The sequence below is a fragment of the Hyperolius riggenbachi genome, chromosome 1 (genome assembly GCF_040937935.1).
Source record: "Hyperolius riggenbachi isolate aHypRig1 chromosome 1, aHypRig1.pri, whole genome shotgun sequence".
NCBI classification, from domain to species: domain Eukaryota; kingdom Metazoa; phylum Chordata; class Amphibia; order Anura; family Hyperoliidae; genus Hyperolius; species Hyperolius riggenbachi.
The window spans coordinates 487,550,813-487,571,210 of NC_090646.1; the positions used below are offsets into that span (position 1 = coordinate 487,550,813).

At 44.4% G+C, this 20,398-nt stretch overlaps 1 protein-coding gene across 1 annotated transcript; it reads left to right on the forward strand.

Moving 5' to 3' along the window:
- The first annotated feature begins 1,126 nt into the window (after positions 1-1,126).
- HOMEZ (homeobox and leucine zipper encoding) lies at positions 1,127-20,059 on the forward strand. The gene is made up of 2 exons (XM_068271557.1): positions 1,127-1,280; positions 18,298-20,059. The coding sequence occupies exon 2, from the start codon at positions 18,392-18,394 to the stop codon at positions 19,943-19,945; it is 1,554 nt and encodes a 517-aa protein (XP_068127658.1). The 5' UTR covers positions 1,127-1,280; positions 18,298-18,391; the 3' UTR covers positions 19,946-20,059.
- Positions 20,060-20,398: the final 339 nt, after the last annotated feature.

The following is a 20,398-nucleotide window of genomic DNA, read 5'->3' on the forward strand; positions in this document are numbered from 1 at the left end:
TATGCAATTTGCTGTAAGATTTTCTGTAAGATTTACTTGCCAGATAGATCATTTCTAAAGCCTCATCTACACGTGTAGATGAGGTGGCGATCCGGCGGCTCGATTAGCCGCCGGATCGCCTCCTCCGCGTCCCCGCGCGTAGCTGGCGCGTCCCCGCTCGCCGCGCGTGCGCCGGATTCGATTCCCCGCTTGTCCCCACTTATCTTCCGCTCGATTCCCTGGCATTGTCCCCTCGCGGGGAGCGAGCAGGGAATCGGCGGTGGAGAGATCCGTCCTGTCGGATCTTATCAATCGAGCCGCATCAGCGGCTCGATTGATAAGGAACATCGCGGCCACATCTATGCGCGTAGATGCGGCTTTACATGTTGGAAATTATCTATCTAACCAGCTATCTGCCTAGCAATTAAGCATTGTTAAACTCAGCAGGAGATAACCAGAAGACAACACCAGAGATAATGACCAGTCTCCACCAGTACTTTACAGAAAAGAATCTAATTACAGAAAATCTTGCAGAAAAATCTTACAGCAAATTGTATGGTGTGTACTAGGCATTACTTATGTACATACACTAGATATTCATCACCTGAATTTAGGGTGTGCACAGGTGTCTTCTGACATTTACCCAGGTCATTGGTGTTCTCGTGTTACTTTTGGTGGAATATGTTGTAGTCCCCAAATTATCTATTGTAGTAGCCAAATTAAAGCACATACTGCCAAGCATATAGTAGTGACTAAATTGTCAGTCAAAATGATCACTAAAATTAAGTAATGTTATAGAACCAAATTACAAATGTAGAATACCGAATAAAAATATCTATTCTAATAGGTTTCCATAAAAGATACACAAACATGGGTTATTCAAAAATAAGAAAATATGATATGTCATTTTAAAATGCCCTATAAAAAAACTGAAGTTGCAGAGAACCATTACCCAGGCAGCAGGTGTATTATTCTATCCCTGTCTGTTGGGTATTCCATCCCATTCCCTGATGCCACCCACTTCCTCCCAGAACAAGGAGGAGCTCCTCCCATTCCACCGAAAACACACCATCCAGCAACCCGTTCCGCCCGCTTGGCCTTGCCCTTCCTCCAATCACTGCTGGAGTCCAGGTCCCTCCCTTCCTGTGTTTACAACCAATCTGTGGCGCTGCCATAACGCCTGGCAACCTCCCGGCCCGAACATTCGGTGGATGAAAGCCACAACAAGGCACGGTGCGGGGGGAGCCGTCTCCACGGAAGCGCTCGGGAAGAGCGAGCTGCGATCAGCACACAGCGGAGAGGTGAGTGTGCGCTATTATCACAGAAGAGCGGCCAGGCGGATCTGCAGCGGCGTATAGAGCACGCTGCCCAGCCACACAATACACAGAGCTCCCAGCGCCGCTGTGGGAAGTGAGGCTGGCAGAAGTTGTCTCCACTCTCCCGGAGCGGTGAGCGTGTGGCTCCTCCTCTCCATACATATCCTGCTGCTGCGTGTGTTTATTTACAGGGATATCCTTCCTGTGCGTGCACGTGTGCCGGGAGCGCTGCGCCTCTCTGCCCGGTGCCCCCAGCCTCTGCCCGGCCATTGCTTATATTCATGGACTGTATTGTTTCTTTCTGCCCTGGTTCTCCAATGTGCACAATCACTGGTGTTTTCTTGCTGAACATCTTAGTAATGTACATCGATTGCTTTGTGTTTCCATCTACCGACATTGGAAACAACTGTGTATGTGTAGAACCTCCCCCACCCTTTCTCTTGGCCGACTCTGCTGTGGCAAATCAATCTGCACGATTGGATTTTCCTGGTCGATCAGTATTGTATTTTTTTTCCCTCTTCAGGCAGCTGCCTGTAGGGAGTCTACGTGCTCTCCCTTCTCCACAGGCTTGAACATGCATGACTGGGAAAATATCTCTCAAAAGATGGATCTTTTTGCAGTCAGATTCTGCCTGCAGGTGCCAATCTAACAGCAATTTTCTATTTTATGGAAAGGTTTCTAAAAATCGAGACTGCTCAAAACAATCCACCTATTTAACTAAATTCGAATTCACTAGAAAGTGGAAATCTTACTTTTCAAATTTGGAAGATGGCAGATTTGCTAATCTCAGTTCCCGAGTCTAATGCTGGGAATACACGGTTCGTTTTTGCCTTCGTTTAAACCTTCGATTCGTTCGGTAAACGAATCGAGTGTTGAAAACGTATGTGAAAATAGTCATAATCTCATTATAGTTTCGATTAATAGACCCCAAAAACGAACGACTAGTGATCGAACATGTTTGATATTATCTCTCTTTATCCATCTAATCGAGCCATTGGTAGGCTTGATGGCTGTTCAGATCGATTATATATTCGTTTATGCTAGTCCGTCCCTGTAAAAAGGGATTTTCGTTTCGTTTCTTTGCAGCCTTCGATCATCGGAAAAAAAAACGAAACCGTGGGTGGTGATATTAACTATATGACCGATTATTTCGGGATCGAAAAGGACAAAAGGCACAATCGAAACGAAGGTTTAAACGAAGGCAAAAACGAACCGTGTATTCCCAGCATAAGACCTTGGTACATTTCCTTTTCTTTTAAACTGGAATTTTAATTGTTGAGTAAAGATGACCAGATAGTTCACATTGTATGCAAATGTTGCATTATCTAGGATTTGCTAGTCTAGTTTAGGGGGCCCTGCAGGGAACTTCATTGGTAAATCTCTACAGATGTGAGTGGTTTGCACAATCTGGAACGCTTATGGTGCCCATGCATGGTACAATAAAAACATTTGATCTGCCCCATTGTTTGACCAGAATAATCAAAGTTCTTGATATAGATATATATTTTCTCTATATCCTGGTTTTCATAAAAAAATCAGATTGGAAATCTTGGAAAATCTTTATATTTGATCTAATAGAGTAATCGGATGAAATTAGCTAATCAAAAAGAAATGAAAAAATTGTACCATGTATGGGCATCATTAGGTTTCTAATAGGTTGTAGTAAACTACCCCACACTATTCAGCCAATCACAATGCATTGTGCTCTACTGCTGCTGTGATTGGAGAACTGTTCCCTATGAGGGTTTCCGACTGGGTCCCCTAAACTAGACTAACACTGAAACACTTGCTTGGGCTGCTTTTATTTATTTATTTTTAAATCGCCACGTGTAATATTTTCCAGCAAGAATGTGTTTCCTGTTTGAATACAAATAAATCATGAATAGAGATTATCTGTTGATTTCTAATAATTCCAGTTTGCATGCACATTTAATGCAACTGTATACAGCCTGGAATTTGCCCAATCAAAGCACTTGCTGCTGACTTTTAATTAGCCCAATTCTAGTATTTTACAGATGCTCAATCAGTGCTTCACCAATGTGGTTCGGGACCTGATCTCTTGGGCGATACTGCAGGGCAGTGGCTGTGCAGAGGTGTTGCTCACTTGCATGTTCTATATATGGGGGGGGATGGCACACGGGTGGGGTAAGTGAGAACAATGGTCTCGGCCAAAGTGATCTGTCTGGTCAGACCGCTGGCTGAGCAGTTGAAAGGGTCGGGGACTGCTGTACAAATGCTGGATTCTTGGCAGAGGTGATCGTTATCAGCCGAGTTTAATCTAGAATGTGTATGCGTGCAATCCAGCATTAGTATCTCACTGAGCTTTTCTACTCATGAGGGTGACATTCTACAGAGTCATCCAGCCATTGGTCTTGATTGAAACAATCATGATTAGATACTACTGTTGGAGATTGAAACTCTGCACTCATTAAAGGGAAGGTTCACGGTCGCTCTGTAAAAAATAAAAATACGAATCCACTTACCTGGGGCTTCCTCAAGCCAGTAGCAGGCAGGACGTGCCCTCGGCGCCGCTCCCGGTCTTCTCCGGTGGTGCACCTGACCTGGCCGGCTCCCAGGTTGGGCTCTTCTGCGCTCCAACGTGCGCCTCACGCCGTCGCGCTGACGTCATCGGACGTCCACCGGGCTGTACTGCGCAGGCTATTGCAGAGCGGGGTGGGATAAAGGCAGCACAGACAGACTTGTCTACTAATGGTTCCAAGTGCTGGAGTTCCCATCTATAATCTGTGCACTACCACCAGCGTTAGTGCAGAGAGCATAGACTTGAACTCTAGCACCTGGAACCATTACTAGGTGAGTCTGTGCGCTGCTTTTATCCCTCCCAGCTGTGCTCTGTAATAGTGCAGGGAGGAGAGGGGATGCCGAGGTACTAACAGAATTGATTTTATGCCTAACAGTTACTCTTTTAACCCTCCTGGCGGTTTATTAAAATCCACCAGGGGGCAGCAAAGCAGTTTTTTAAAACTTTTTTTTTTTTTTTTTATGTGGCGAGACAAGGTCTCGCTACGGCGCAACGGATGGTGGCGTAGCGGTGGCGATCGTCATGCACATGCAGCTAGCAAAGTGCTATATGCAAATCGGCCCAGCGGGGCCTGAGCTGTGCCTTCCAGCGGCATAGCCCGAGCTCAGCACGGGCTTACCGCCAGGGAGTTTAACCACTTGAGGACCGCCCCCAGCCGATGGGCGGCGGCAAAGTCCGGGCCCAAACAACCGCAATACGCCCATCGGCGGGGGCGGCTGCGGGAGTGGCTATGCGGCGATCGCGTCATTCGTGACGCGATCAGCCGCCGGGGACTCGCTCCGTCCACCGCTCGTAGTAACCCGCCGGCCGTTCGGAAGCGCCGGCGGGTTACTAGCACCCGGATCGCCGCTGCACGTATGTATAATAGGCTTTGTAATGTATACAAAGCCTATTATACTGGCTGCCTCCTGCCCTGGTGGTCCCAGTGTCCGAGGGACCACCAGGGCAGGCTGCAGCCACCCTAGTCTGCACCCAAGCACACTGATTTCCCCCCCCCCTGCCCCCTGATTGCCCACAGCACCCCTCAGACCCCCCCTGCCCACCCCCCAGACCACTGTTTGCACGCAGTCACCCCCCTAATCACCCATCAATCACTCCCTGTCACTATCTGTCAACGCTAATTTTTTTTTATCCCCCCCCCCCCCCCCGTGTACTGTATGCATCTATCCCCCCTGCTCACCTGTCAATCACCCCCTGTCACTGCTACCCATCAATCAGCCCCTAACCTGCCCCTTGCGGGCAATCTGATCACCCACCCACACCAATAGATCGCCCGCAGATCCGACATCAGATCACCTCCCAAGTGCAGTGTTTACATCTCTTCTCTCCTCTAAACACCCACTAATTACCCATCAATCACCCCCTATCACCACCTGTCACTGTTACCCATCAGATTAGACCCTAATCTACCCCTTGCGGGCACCCAATCACCCGCCCACACGCTCAGATTGCCCTCAGACCCCCCCTTATCAATTCGCCAGTGCAATATTTACATCTGTTATTCCCTGTAATAACCCACTGATCACCTGTCAATCACCTATCAATCACCCCCTGTCACTGCCACCCATCAATCACCCCCTGTCACTGCCACCAATCAATCAGCCCCTAACCTGCCCCTTGCGGGCAATCTGATCACCCACCCACACCAATAGATCGCCCGCAGATCCGACATCAGATCACCTCCCAAGTGCAGTGTATACATCTCTTCTCTCCTCTAAACACCCACTAATTACCCATCAATCACCCCCTATCACCACCTGTCACTGTTACCCATCAGATTAGACCCTAATCTGCCCCTTGCGGGCACCCAATCACCCGCCCACACCTCAGAACGTCCTCAGACCCCAGCCCTGATCACCTCGCTAGTGCATTGCTTGCATCTATTTCCCCCCTCTAATCACACCTTGAGACACCCATCAATCACCTCCTGTCACCCCCTAGCACACCTACCCATCAGATCAGGCCCTAATTTGCCCTGTGTGGGCTCCTGATCACTCGGCCAAACCCTCAGATCCCCCTTCCGATCACCTCCCCAGTGCATTGATTGCATCTATTTTCCCCTCTAACCGCCCCCTGAGACACCCATCAATCACCTCCTGTCACCCCCCTAGCACTCCTATCCATCAGATCAGGCCCAAAACATCCTGTCATCTAAGAGGCCACCCTGCTTATGACCGGTTCCACAAAATTTGCCCCCTCATAGACCACCTGTCATCAAAATTTGCAGATGCTTATACCCCTGAACAGTCATTTTGAGAAATTTGGTTTCCAGACTACTCACAGTTTTGGGCCCGTAAAATGCCAGGGCAGTATAGGAACCCCACAAGTGACCCCATTTTAGAAAGAAGACACCCCAAGGTATTCTGTTAGGTGTATGATGAGTTCATAGAAGATTTTATTTTTTGTCAAAAGTTAGCGGAAATTGGATTTTTATTGTTTTTTTCACAAAGTGTCATTTTTCACTAACTCGTGACAAAAAATAAAATCTTCTATGAACTCACCATACCCCTAACGGAATACCTTGGGGTGTCTTCTTTCTAAAATGGGGTCACTTGTGGGGTTCCTATACTTCCCTGGCATTTTAGGGGCCCTAAACCGTGAGGAGTAGTCTAGAAAACAAATGCCTCAAAATGACCTGTGAATAGGACGTTGGGCCCCTTAGCGCACCTAGGCTGCAAAAAAGTGTCACACATGTGGTATCGCCATACTCAGGAGAAGTAGTATAATGTGTTTTGTGGTGTATTTTTACACATACCCATGCTGGGTGGGAGAAATATCTCTGTAAAAGGGCAATTGTGTGTAAAAAAAAATCAAACAATTGTCATTTACAGAGATTTCTCCCACCCAGCATGGGTAGGTGTAAAAATACACCCCAAAACACATTATACTACTTCTCCTGAATACGGCGGTACCACATGTGTGGCACTTTTTTGCACCCTAAGTGCGCTAAGAGGCCCAAAGTCCAATGAGTACCTTTAGGATTTCACAGGTCATTTTGCGACATTTGGTTTCAAGACTACTCCTCACGGTTTAGGGCCCCTAAAATGCCAGGGCAGTATAGGAACCCCACAAATGACCCCATTTTAGAAAGAAGACACCCCAAGGTATTCCGTTAGGAGTATGGTGAGTTCATAGAAGATTTTATTTTTTGTCACAAGTTAGCGGAAAATGACACTTTGTGAAAAAAAACAATTAAAATCAATTTCCGCTAACTTGTGACAAAAAAAAAAAAATCTTCTATGAACTCACCATCCTCCTAACGGAATACCTTGGGGTGTCTTTTTTTCTAAAATGGGGTAATTTGTGGGGTTCCTATACTGTCCTGGCATTTTAGGGGCCCTAAAGCGTGAGGAGTAGTCTTGAAATGAAATTTCTCAAAATGACCTGTGAAATCCTAAAGGTACTCATTGAACTTTGGGCCCCTTAGCGCAGTTAGGGTGCAAAAAAGTGCCACACGTGGTATCGCCGTACTCAGGAGAAGTAGTATAATGTGTTTTGGGGTGTATTTTTCCACATACCCATGCTGAGTGGGAGAAAGATCTCTATAGACAATTGTGTGTAAAATAAATAAATAAAACAATTGTCATTTACGGAGATATTTCTCCCACCCAGCATGGGTATGTGTAAAAATACACCCCAAAACACATTATACTACTTCTCCTGAGTACGGCAATACCACATGTGTGGCACTTTTTTGCAGCCTAACTGCGCTAAGGGGTCAAAAGTCCAATGAGCATCTTTAGGCTTTACAGGGGTGCTTACAATTAGGCACCCTCCAAAATGCCAGGACAGTGAACACACCCCACAAATGACCCCATTTTGGAAAGTAGACACTTCAAGGTATTCAGAGAGGAGCATAGTGAGTCCGTGGCAGATTTCATTTTTTTTTGTCGCAAGTTAGAAGAAATGGAAACTTTTTTTTTTTCTTTTTTTTTTGTCAAAGTGTCATTTTCCGCTTACTTGTGACAAAAAATAAAATCTTCTATGAACTCACCATGCCTCTCACTGAATACTTTGGGATGTCTTCTTTCCAAAATGGGGTCATTTGGGGGGTATTTGTACTATCCTGGAATTTTAGCCCCTCATGAAACCTGACAGGTGCGCAGAAAAGTCAGGGATGCTTGAAAATGGGAAAATTCACTTTTGGCACCATAGTTTGTAAACGCTATAACTTTTACCCAATCCAATAAATATACACTGAATGTTTTTGTTTTTTTTATCAGACATGTAGCAGAATAACTTTCGCGCTCAAATGTATAGGAAATTTTACTTTATTTGAAAAATGTCAGCACAGCAAGTTAAAAAAGTCATTTTTTTTTTGCCAAAATTCATGTCTTTTTTGATGAATATAATAAAAACAAACTCGCAGCAGCAATCAAATAGCAGCAAAAGAAAGCTGTATTAGTGACAAGAAAAGGAGGTAAAATTCCTTTAGGTGGTAGGTTGTATGACCGAGCAATAAACCGTGAAAGCTGCAGTGGTCTGAATGGAGAAAAAGGCTCTGGTCCTTAAGGGGCAAAAAGACTGTGGTCCTTAAGTGGTTAAGCCCTATACCAGCACTGAATTAAACTTCCAATGCGGCTACTGCTCTGATCGCCTGTTCATCCAACGCAGGTTACTTGGACCTCATTTGTTTTGCCACCTCAGTCTTTTCTTGTGTTTTAGTAAAGTCTATGCATCCCTAATCCATCCTCCTACCCCACTGTTATCCTAACCTAATTTTCTGTTACTCCACTAGCTTTCCCACCTCCTTTTTTTGTTTACCCTACCAGCTTTCCTACGCTTTTAACCTCCTCAGGACTAGCACCTCCACCCCCCTTAACCACCTGGGCGGTATGGACGAGCTCAGCTCGTCCATCACCGCCGGAGCCTGCCGCTCAGGCCCTGCTGGGCCGATTTGCGCCAAATAAAGAGCAGCACACGCAGCCGGCACTTTGCCAGCCGCGTGTGCTGCCCGATCGCCGCCGCTCTGCGGCGATTCGCCGCGAGTAGCGGCGAAAGAGGGTCCCCCCAGCCGCCTGAGCCCTGCGCAGCCGGAACAAAAAGTTCCGGCCAGCGCTAAGGGCTGGATCGGAGGCGTCTGACGTCAGGACGTCGGCTGACGTCCATGACGTCACTCCGCTCGTCGCTATGGCGACGGTGTAAGCAAAACAAGGAAGGCCGCTCATTGCGGCCTTCCTTGTTTATTCTGGGCGCCGGAGGCGATCGGAAGAACGCCTCCGGAGCGCCCTCTAGTTGGCTTTCATGCAGCCAACTTTCAGTTGGCTGCATGAAATAGTTTTTTTTTAATTTAAAAAAAACCCTCCCGCAGCCTCCCTGGCGATCTTATCAGAACGCCAGGGTGGTTAAAGAGAATCTGTATTGTTAAAATCGCACAAAAGTAAACATACCAGTGCGTTAGGGGACATCTCCTATTACCCTCTGTCACAATTTCGCCGCTCCTCGCCGCATTAAAAGTGGTTAAAAACAGTTTTAAAAAGTTTGTTTATAAACAAACAAAATGGCCACCAAAACAGGAAGTAGGTTGATGTACAGTATGTCCACACATAGAAAATACATTCATACACAAGCAGGCTGTATACACCCTTCATTTTGAATCTCGAGATCATTTGTGTGTTTCTTTCCCCCTGCAGCCATCTTCCACTGAAGTGTCAGGCTTTTTCTTCCTGCAGAGTGCAGACAGCTCTGCCTGTGTGTAATTCCTCAGTATGTGAAAGCCCAGCCAGCTCAGAGGAGGATTTATCCAGCTTGTAAAAGATAATAGAGCAGAGAGAAGCTGCACTAATCTAAATAATACACAGGCAGTGTGCAGAGAGGGGCCTGGAGGGGGGAGATGCATCACAGAACCACAACACTGAAGAACTTGGCAACCTTCCAGACACAGGCTGACAAGTCTGACAAGAGAGAGATAAGTTGATTTATTACAGAGATGGTGATAGTAGAACGTGCTGCAGTAAGCCAGAACACATTAGAATAGCTTTTGGAACTTGTAGGATGATAAAAAACAGGATGCAATTTTTATTACGGAGTCTCTTTAAGGGGCCCATACACTCAGCCGATTTTCTGATTGATTGCAAATCGGTTGCCCGATTGGCCGCCGATTTCAATTGATTTCAATCGATCTGACGGTGGAAAATCCAGGTCGATCTGTTGAGATTGCTTATCAGTTTGCATTGTCCATAATGGAAATCTGATGGCAAATAAATGCCATCAGAACAATTTTCAATAGATTTCAAACTGAAATCTATTGGAATTCTAATCCTAGTAAAAAATGTTCCTAAACACATCAGATAGATAAGAAATCCTTCTGATGATCTATCTGCTGCTAATCTGACGAGTGTATGGCCACCTTAAAGGACCAGAGCATTTTTTTTGCATGGGAGGGCATTTAGATAGCCAGGCGTAGGTATCCCCCAGTATATATAACTAGGCATGGGTGTACCCAGTATAGCCAGCAGCCATTACTCCCCTCCCCAGCTCCAGCAATGAGCAACTCTAGCACCCTTCTGCTCTGCCTGGCATCCTTGCTCGCACTGCTGTCATCAAGTTGGGACCCGACATTAGAGCCAGAGCAAGCACGGATGCTGGGCAGAGGGGAGCAACGAGGGGGTTGCTGTGTTCTTGCAGCTCATTTAAATGAATGGAGGGCAGTGGTCAACAGCTAATTCTGCACATAAACAGCTAGTTAACAGATCCGCCAAATCACCCAGGCAGTGTAGTGCCTGAAACAGGACGTGTTCAGCCAAGAAACTGTGGTTGACCATGTGCTGTTATAGAGGGCATTGGTATTTCTACACTTGCATTTTTTTGGCCAGTTGCCACGGTTGTCCTGATTTTAGGCTAGAAATTATCTGTGCGGGTGTATTGAGCTTTGGTCTGGGAATGCTAATTTTCTTTCCAGTTGTAATGCTGGGCATACACGGCGCGACTGATAATATCCGACGTGTCTTATCACCGAGGGGATCGACTCCGCGGGCGGACGATAGCGGCGAAGATAAGCGCCGGCGGGGATGAGCGAGAATCGATCCGGGCGGGGACGCGGCGGGAGTCGATCGGATCGACCCGTGTATGCCCAGCATAATGGACTGTAAAGCTGGGGGGGGTTAAATTACCCAGAAGTCTGCGGGATAGTCTTCGGTCCATCCCACATCATAGGTGAAACGTGAGCCGCGTTCCACGACTCACTACCCCACTTCTTCCTTCAAGCCAGAAAGAGGAAGCATGGTAGTGAATTGTGGAATGCAGCTCAGTGTTTGCCTATGATGTGGAATGGACCGAAGACTATCCCGCAGACTTCTGGGTAATTTAACCCCCGTCACCAGCTGTCACAGCTGTTTAATGAGCAGTTCATTACTTTAATTCCAAATAACTTGCTACTCAGAATTAGATCACTGGCTGCCTTTATTTCCTTTACAATAACAGTTGCTGATCTATTTGGCTGCAGTAGTGTTTGAATAACACCATAAACAAAGATGCAGCTAATCTTGTCAAATCTGACAATAACACCTGATCTGCTGCATGCTTGTTCAGGGTTTATGGATATGAGTATAATGCTGGGCATACACTATACGTTTTTTTTTTCTTATCAATCGAGCTGCTGATGGCTCGATTGATAAGTTCCGACATGTCCGATTGCCCTCCGGATCAATTCCACACTCGATACCCGTGGGCAGGACAATGGAACTAAACGAGCGCAACATAAGGAAGCGCCCGCGGGGGCGAGCGGGAATCGATCCAGAGTCGAGCCGCAGAAAAGTATAGTGTATGCCCAGCATTAGAAGCAGAGGATCAGCAGGCTAGCCAGGGAACTGGTATTGCTTAAAAGGAAATGCATATGGCAGCCTCCATATCCCCTCGCTTCATTTGTCTTGTAAGTATGTCTATGGGTACCTTTTTTTTTTTTTTTTTTTTTTTTTTTTTTTTTTTTTTTTTTTTTTCTCCAAGCTGGTAAGGGTTCAGTCACAAAAAATAAACAGGCGTTACTGTCATCTTAACCCCACATTAACCCCTCTGTGCTGAGCCTCCTGTATATTCATGTTGTTTCTGACAACTGATTTGCCAAAACGATGTTAATATTAGTTTGCTGCAAAAATGAGCATTTGCCAATCTGTGTATATGTTACGGCCAGAACCCGAAGTTTGGCCAGAATTAGAAGTGGCCGGCCACTTCGGGTTCTGGCCGGCCAATGTGCGAACTGGCCGCTGCGCTGCGGCCAATGTGAGAAATGCAACAATTCCTGTAAGGTTAATGTTATGGCCGCAGCGCAGCGGGCAAATGTATCACATCTTTAGTTTATTCAATGAAATTAAGCCGCCCGGCTTTTTCTCTGCCTCTCTCCTCCCCCCCCGCCTCTCTCTCCTTCTCTTATCGGCAGCCGGAGGGGACACGTGTGTCCCCGAGAGTCGTTCCTCGCGGCAGGAGAGCAGAGCGGGGAGGCTGCAGACATTGCTTCTGCCAGCACCCGCTCTGCAAGAACGGCAGGATTCCCCTGCCGCGACGAACGACTCTGGAGGGGACACGCGTGTCCCCGCCCGGCTGCCCATAGGAGAGCGAGAGAGGCGGGGGGAGGAGGAGAGAGAGGCGGGGGGGAGGGGAGAGAGGCAGAGAAAAAGCCGGGCGGCTTAATTTCATTGAATAAACTAAAGATGTGATACATTTGCCCGCTGCGCTGCGGCCACAACATAACATTAACCTTACAGGAATTGTTGCATTTCTCACATTGGCCGCAGCGCAGCGGCCAGTTCGCACATTGGCCGGCCAGAACCCGAAGTGGCCGGCCACTTCTAGTTCTGGCCAAACTTCGGGTTCTGGCCGTAACATATACATTTTATGCATCGGCATATACAGTAGCCTGCTTCAGTGTACTACAGTTAAGGCCCATACACACGTCGGATTTCTGCAAACGACAGGTCGATTGCTCAAACTCACTCTTATCAAGCGAACGACAGTCTGTACACACGCCCGATTTAGCGATCAAACAACCCGTCGTTCGCGGAAATCCGACGTGTGTGTGGGCCTTAAAGGTTTATGAAAGGTTGGACACTTTTGTTGAATTTTCCCAACATATCTGATTCATGTTCAATCAATTGATTTTGGGCAGTTAATTGACCAAAAGATCTGGGATGGAAAAAATGAGTGGAGTGGGGCAGGGCAGTGTTATGCAAAGGAGTAGAAGCCTCCATCACCAGGGACCAAACAATCTGAAGATAAAAGTTCACAAGGACCATCATTGCTAGTCACCTGTGTTTAGCACAATGCAGATGATTAACTTTTTCCGGACCGACGTGGGTTGAATCTACGTCCAGCAGGTGGCACTGGGGCCCTGACTGGACGTAGGTTCAACGTCCCATTAATCGCGTGTCACCGCAGATCTCTCCGCTTTGACCCCGCCGCAATTCGCTCGCCCTGCCTTCTCTATGACGGCAGAGCACTGTGAGCCCAACCCCATTGGCTTACATTGACAGGGTCAGGAGCCAATGAAAGCGGCTCCTGACCGGCTCACAGCGCTCTGCCGTCAGAGACTGCAGAGAGCAGCCTATGGTGGGGACAGAACGACAGGAGGGGCGGATTTTAGCGGCGATACGTCGGAAAGCGGCGGTTTACTGTACCAGCAGCCTCTGGTCCTTAAAGGGGAACTGAAGAGAGGTATATGGAGGCTGTCCTGTTTATTTCCTTTTAATCAATACCAGTTGCCTGGCAGCCCTTCTGATCCTCTGCCTCTAATACTATTAGCCATAGCCCCTGAACAAGCATACAGCAGATCAGGTGTTTCAGTGGTTCAGACTTTAAAGTCAGATCTGACAAGTCTAGCTGCATGCTTGTTTCTGGTTTTATTCAGATACTACTGCAGAGAAATAGACCAGCAGGGCTGCCGGGCAACTGGTATTGATTAAAAGGAAATAAACAGGACAGCCTCCATATACCTCTCTTCAGTTCCCCTTTAACCACTTCAGCACCACAGGATTTTTTGCTTAAAAACCAGAGCAATTTTCACATTTCAGCGCTCCTCCCATTCATTCACCAATAACTTTATTGCTACTCATCAGATGTAAATGATCTATATCTTGTTTTTTTTTTTTTTTGGCCACAAATTATGCTTTGTGAGGGTGATATTTGCTTTTAGTAATTATGTTATTATCTGTGCATTTTAAAGGGAAAAATGAGGGGAAACATGAAAAAAAAAAGAAAAAATACACTATTTCTCCATTTCCATCCACTATAGTTTTCAAATAAACAATGTTACCATAGGTAAAACCCACACATTGTATTTGCTAATTTGTCCTGGTTATCTCAACATTTAAATAATGTTCCTAGTACATTGTAGAGCGATAATATATTAGTTTCTGGTTTGTGTTTTTTGTTTTCTCATTGTACTCTATCAGTAATTAAAAGCCCTTATCTTCATGATTAACAGTGATACTCTCATGGCATACATATTTTAAAAGCTAAATCCCTAGGGTAACTATGTATTCTCTTTTCAATGCTGTCACTTTTGGTTTTTTTTTACTAAGTATTTATTTAGGGGTATAGAGTACATGAAAATAACAGTTTTATTGCTTTTCATTCAGTTTTCCGTTAAAAAAAAATAAAAAATCACATGACTTAGCCCTCAGTTGTCAAACACCACAAAATCTATTCTCTCACTTGTCACGGTTAAAATGATACCCTATATACATAATCAGATAGCTTATTGGGCATACAGCACACTGTTTACCACAAGTACGCCTATCTACTCCCCTGAGCTTCAGATGAAGTTTTGTGGGGAGTAGATAAGCGTAGCAAGGGATTCAAAGTGGTAAAAAAAAAAGCAAATGCCTTGCGGTTCCCATTCACTTTAAGGGGGCAGAGGCTGCTGGTACCGAAGTGGTTAAAGGACAACAAAAGTGAGGGTGATTATGGAGGCTGCCATGGTTATTTCCTTTTAAACCATACCAGTTGCCTGGCAGTCTTGCTGATCTCTTTGGCTGCAGTAGTGTCTCTGATTCAAACTCCTGTAACAAGCATTCAGCTAATCTTGTCAGATTTTTTACCAAACATCTGATCTGCATGCTTGTGCAGGGTCTATGGCTAAAAATGCCAGCAGTGGATCAGCAGGAAGTCAAGCAATGTGCATCACTTAAGGCCATGGTCACACTTAGAAGAATTGCGTGAGTTTTCCCCATCGAACACATTTGAAAACTCATACGATTCTGCTAAGTGTGACCCTGACGAGGCTCTATAGCCCTTTCACTTCAGTTATCCTTTAAAGTGGACCCAAACCAAACATATTCTTAATTCAAAATATTTAGTTGCACCACTCTGACACATACAAAGATAAATAAACACTCCTTCAAGCCTATAAGCATTTCAGTGCATGCTTTTCACCCTTTTCTTTGCATAACTAGGGTTATACAGGTGTCAGCCATTAGCAATTCCTCCTTTGCTGGACACCATCTACTCCACCAGTTTGCCGGATTCTGTCCCAGCAATATGAAGGGTAGGGGTTTCTCCAATAAATGTAAAATATTTTATATTTGTCATCATGCAGCTAAAAAAAGGCTGCTATTTATTATTATAATTTAGAAAATAGATTTTATTTGTGAAATCTTGTATTTTTAGTTTGGGTCCACTTTAAAGTGAACCAGAGAAGAAGCACCCTCGTGTATTTTACCATATATATCAGTGGGAACATTAGAGAAAACGCCTAACCTGCTCTTTCATTATTTACTGCTCAGCCTGCTTCTACTCAGCCCTGATAAAATCCCCGACTGAGCATTTAGTCTGGCATTGCTCAGGAATCCTTATAGCTGAGTCATTACAGCAGAGCCAGAAGGGGGCAGGCTTGGGCTTGAAAAGACAGACTCGGCTATAATGATTCCTGAGCAAAGCCAGACTGAATGCTCAGTCGGGGATTTTATCAGGGAGGATTAGAAGCAGGCTGAGCAGTGAAGAATGAAACAGACAGCAGGGTAGGTGTTTTCTCTAATGTTCCCACTGTTCTATATGGTAAAATACATGAGGGTGCTTCGTCTCTGGTTCCCTTTAACCAGTTCACCCCCAAGGGTTTTTATCCTAACGGACCAGAGCAATTTTCAGTTGTCAGCGCTCCTCCCTTTTATTCCCTAATAACTTTATTACTACTTATCACAAGAAAATGATCTATACCTCGTTTTTTTCGCCACCAATTAGGCTTTCTGTGGATAGTACATTTTGCTAAGAATTTTTTTATTCTAAATGCATTTTAATGAGAAAAACAGAAAAAAAAAGAAAAAAAATCATTATTTCTCAGTGTTCAGCCTTTATAGTTTTAAAATTAAACATTCTCCTGTGGATAAAACAAACACGTTTTATTTGCCCAGTGGTCCCGATAATTAAACCGTTTAGATTATGTTCCTACCACAATGTATGGCGACAGTATATTATTTTGAAATATAAGTGGTTATTTTTCTGTTTGTTCTGGCCATAATTACAAGCCCCTATGTAATAAATTAAAATTAATTTTCCCCCATAAAATATAGAATAAAAAAAGCTGAGTCCCTAAGGCAACTATTTATTTATTTTTTTTAAGCTGATTTTTTTTTTTACAAGTGTTTTTTTTGGGGGGGAGGGTTGGAAGTGTAATTTTATTAATGATGTGTATATACTTGAAAATGTATGTATTTTGTAAGTGTAATATACTTTTTGGCCACAAGATGGCGCTGGTGAACACTCATAGGACGTGTTCACTTTTTTTTTTTTTTTTTTTTTTACACACTTTATTAAACTGTTACATTTCCTGTTTATGTGAATGGACGTAGCCGCTGTTCGCGGTCACGTCCATTCACTCCAGGCACTGCGATTGGGTAGAGGACTGTTCAGTCCTCTTCCCCAATCGCCCAGCACGGGATCCCGACGGTAATGGCGGCGGTAGCGGCGGACACACGGCGGTAGCAGCGGCGGGAATGCGCGACGTATTAAAACGTCATGTTGCTGTTAATAGCGGTAAGCATGACGTTTTAATACGTTAGGATGGCGGTAAATGGTTAAAGGATACCCGAAGTGACATGACTAGATAGACATGTGTATATGTACAGAGCCTAGCACACAAATAACTACAGTGTGACCCTCACGGATAAGAAATTCCGCCTTTTTATCTTTCTTGCCCTCAGAAGCCATTTTCTGCTAGGAAAGTGTTTTATAGTTGGAATTTCTTATCAGTGAGGGTCACACTGTAGTCACTTCCTGACTGAGTCAGCCACTTACATACCTGATATTTAACTCTTTCAGGCAGAGAAAGGGAAAAAAAGGAACACAGCATAGTTATTTGTGTGCTAGGCACTGTACATACCCATGTCTATCATCATGTCACTTCGGGTATCCTTTAAGCCTTGTACTTACATAGGACTGTTGTCATGCAGGCTAGCAACAGTCTGTTGCTGTGTGGGGTGTAGGAGGTCCAACAGTGGTGCACAAGGAGAATCACAAAGCAGGTGCTGTCAGTGGGGAATACAATGCGCTAGACAGTTGATCCGTCAGGGGGATCATTTAACAAAGCACCCACGAAAATGGAGGGGGTCCGCTGTACAAACACTAGATTCTTAACACAGGTGGCTATTCTTGGCCACTATGGCAGTTTAATCCAACATTTGTGCATGGCTTAATAGTAAACAGATTGGCATAGTGTAGATCAGTAATGGCTAACCTTGGCACTCCAGTTGTGACAACTACAAATCCCATCACGCCTCTACCTCCCCAAGTAATGCTTAGAGCTGTCGGAGTATTGCAATGCCTCATGGGACTTGTAGTTCCACCATCGCTGGAATGCCATCCCTGGTATAGGTGAACATACTGTTAACTGTGGTATTTGCTTTTACTGTATGCACTCAGCTGGATGCTTGCCAGCAGGAATACTAGGCTTGAACAGACACAGAAGTCGCTTTGTACTATTTGATCAATGTTAGAGACACTGAAGCAAAAAAAATAAAAAATGGATGAATTGGTTGTGTAGTACAGATAATTACTAGAAGATTAGTAGCAAATAAAATATTCTCATATTTTTATTTTCAGTTATATAGGTTTGTTTGTGTTTGTTTTTATAACATTGCATCTTTCTCTAATAATTGCAGTTTACTCACTACTCGGCATTCTAAATGATTTTACAGAGCAGGCCAGTGAGCTATTGAACTGTCCTGCAGAGAAAAACAAAATACAGTTGAGATAAAAAAAAAAAAAAGCTTCAGAAGACAGCGCTCTTTGCGAGGTGGAGCTCAATGGCTCTTTTGCATAGATAACTAGTTTCTTAACTCTTCCTGTACTGGAAACTATATTAGACGTATGTCTCTGATCCTAATGTTTTATTTCTTAGCTGTAATACAAATACAAATCATTATCTTTTATTTTTTTTCCCCGCTTCAGTGTCTCGTTCAGCTGACAAAAATACTAACTTCTAAACTATTGCAATCCTGTTATAACCTAAAATGTTTTTTGTTTTGTTTTTCCTTTCAGGACTAAGCGACAAAGAAAGTATTCAGTATTCCCATTTAAATAAAGTGCCTGCTGATGAAACTCACATCCTAACTTGAGCAGTACAATTTGAATAATGCCTCCCACTACGTCAAAGACTTCTGTTATATATCCAGAGGATATCTCTGGCCTTTTGTGTTTGCCTCCTGTATCCGATGAACTTCAGGTCACCTGGGCTCGTGCAGAGCTTACTGAAGAGCTAGATGAGCACCCTCAGCTTGTCAACACTTTCAGCTTCTTCCCATACCCCAGCATGCCAGAAATTGCTTTACTCTCTTTGCGATATGGTCTAGAAATGGAAAAAGTGAAAAACTGGTTTATGGCACAAAGGATTCGTTGTGGTATTAGTTGGACAGCTGAAGAAATTGAAGATACACGAGCACGGCTCAATTACAATCAAGAGCAGTTAAATTTCAAGCCCTTGATTTCTCTGGCCAAGAAATCCAATGTGCTTAGAAATGAAGACTTTTCAGTTCATACCGCAAAAATGGCTGCAATGCAAACTGCGGCCTCAAATCCGTGTCTGGACCTAGGTAAAAATGCACCAGTAACCAAGAAGAAGTTGGCTCACAAAACTCCAGATAAAGAAGCTGTAAGAATTGTTGAAAATACCCTTGAAGCCAGAAGGAAACATCTTAAAAGAAACTTTTCAAATGACTATAATTACAGTCCACCCACCTTAAATCTTCATCCAAAGAAAAGACGAGAAAATGAAAGTCCAGTTAGGGCTTCTGGGTCTGGCCTGATGTTGGGAACCGAAGGGAACGCAATGTCGATTGCATCATATCCTGCTGAGGGGGAACGTAGACGTTCATCCTGGAAAGTGAACAGCCGTGAAGTAGCACCAGGCTCTGCATACTTTGATCACAATGGAACGCTTAGAAGAGACGAGCTTAATTTGTCTAATATAAGAAGACAACGAAAAACTAAAGAACAGCTGCAAATCCTGAAAGCTTATTTTCTGAAGACCCAGTGGGCTACCCGTGAAGACTACATGCATCTTGAGGGGATCACTGGATTGTCTAGAGCAGAAATCATACAGTGGTTTGGTGATACACGCTATGCACTTAAACATGGTCACCTTAGGTGGTTCCATGACAGTATACAAGAGCGTCCCAGCTGGTTGGATGATCCTCAGCATATACCAAATGCTAATGGAAAACATAATTCATCAGTGTCACCAAGCCAAGTTTTGAACTCATCCGTGCCTGTGGAGGAGTTGACTGCATCATCTAGTCAACATTCAGGAAATGCTGTGGAAGATGATGATGATTATATGGATAATGAACCTACCTTTTCTGGAAAGTCAAAACCTACCCATAGAGTTTCTAATTTCAAACTACTTGTTACGAACTGTTCAACACCTAAGATTTCTCAACGGGCTCCTATGTCACCTGCTCTTCAAGAAAATTATAATGTATTGGAAAACTACTGGCGCACGCATGGTCCTCTTCAGGAGGAGGACCTAGAGCAATTAGTTGCAGAATCTGACCTAAGCCATCAGGAAGTACTTAACTGGTTTTCTTACAAATCCAAGGAACATGATGAGGTTGAGATATGTGTTGTTGAAGATGAGGATGACAATACAGAAGATGACGACGACGACGATGATGTTGTTATTCAGGACTAGTGTTGAACTACTTTAAGCAATGTCTTGGAAATTATTTGTCAGTACAGGTATTTTCTTAGCAATAGACTGAATACAAAAGAATCCATATGCAATAAAAATATAATTTTCATTTTATATGGCGAGCTCTAGCAACAATGAATATTTATTTTTTCACAAAAATACTTCCTTTCCTTTGAAGTATGCAGCACACATCTGACAGTCTGTCCGCATGTTATGCAAAGCTACTTTGAGAAGTTTATATTGTTCTTGTCTTGCATAAACTGCACAATTCATCTTTGTGTTACTGCAACTAACACTTGGGCAGCAGACATACTGCAGTACTATAGATGAGGTATTGTTTCAGTGATACCACAATGGAATTGAGGCTGTTGTCATACCTGACCTTCCTTTTTTTTTTTTTTTTTTTTTTTTTTTTTTTTTTCCTGCTAAATTGCTAGTTGTCATTCTGATTGT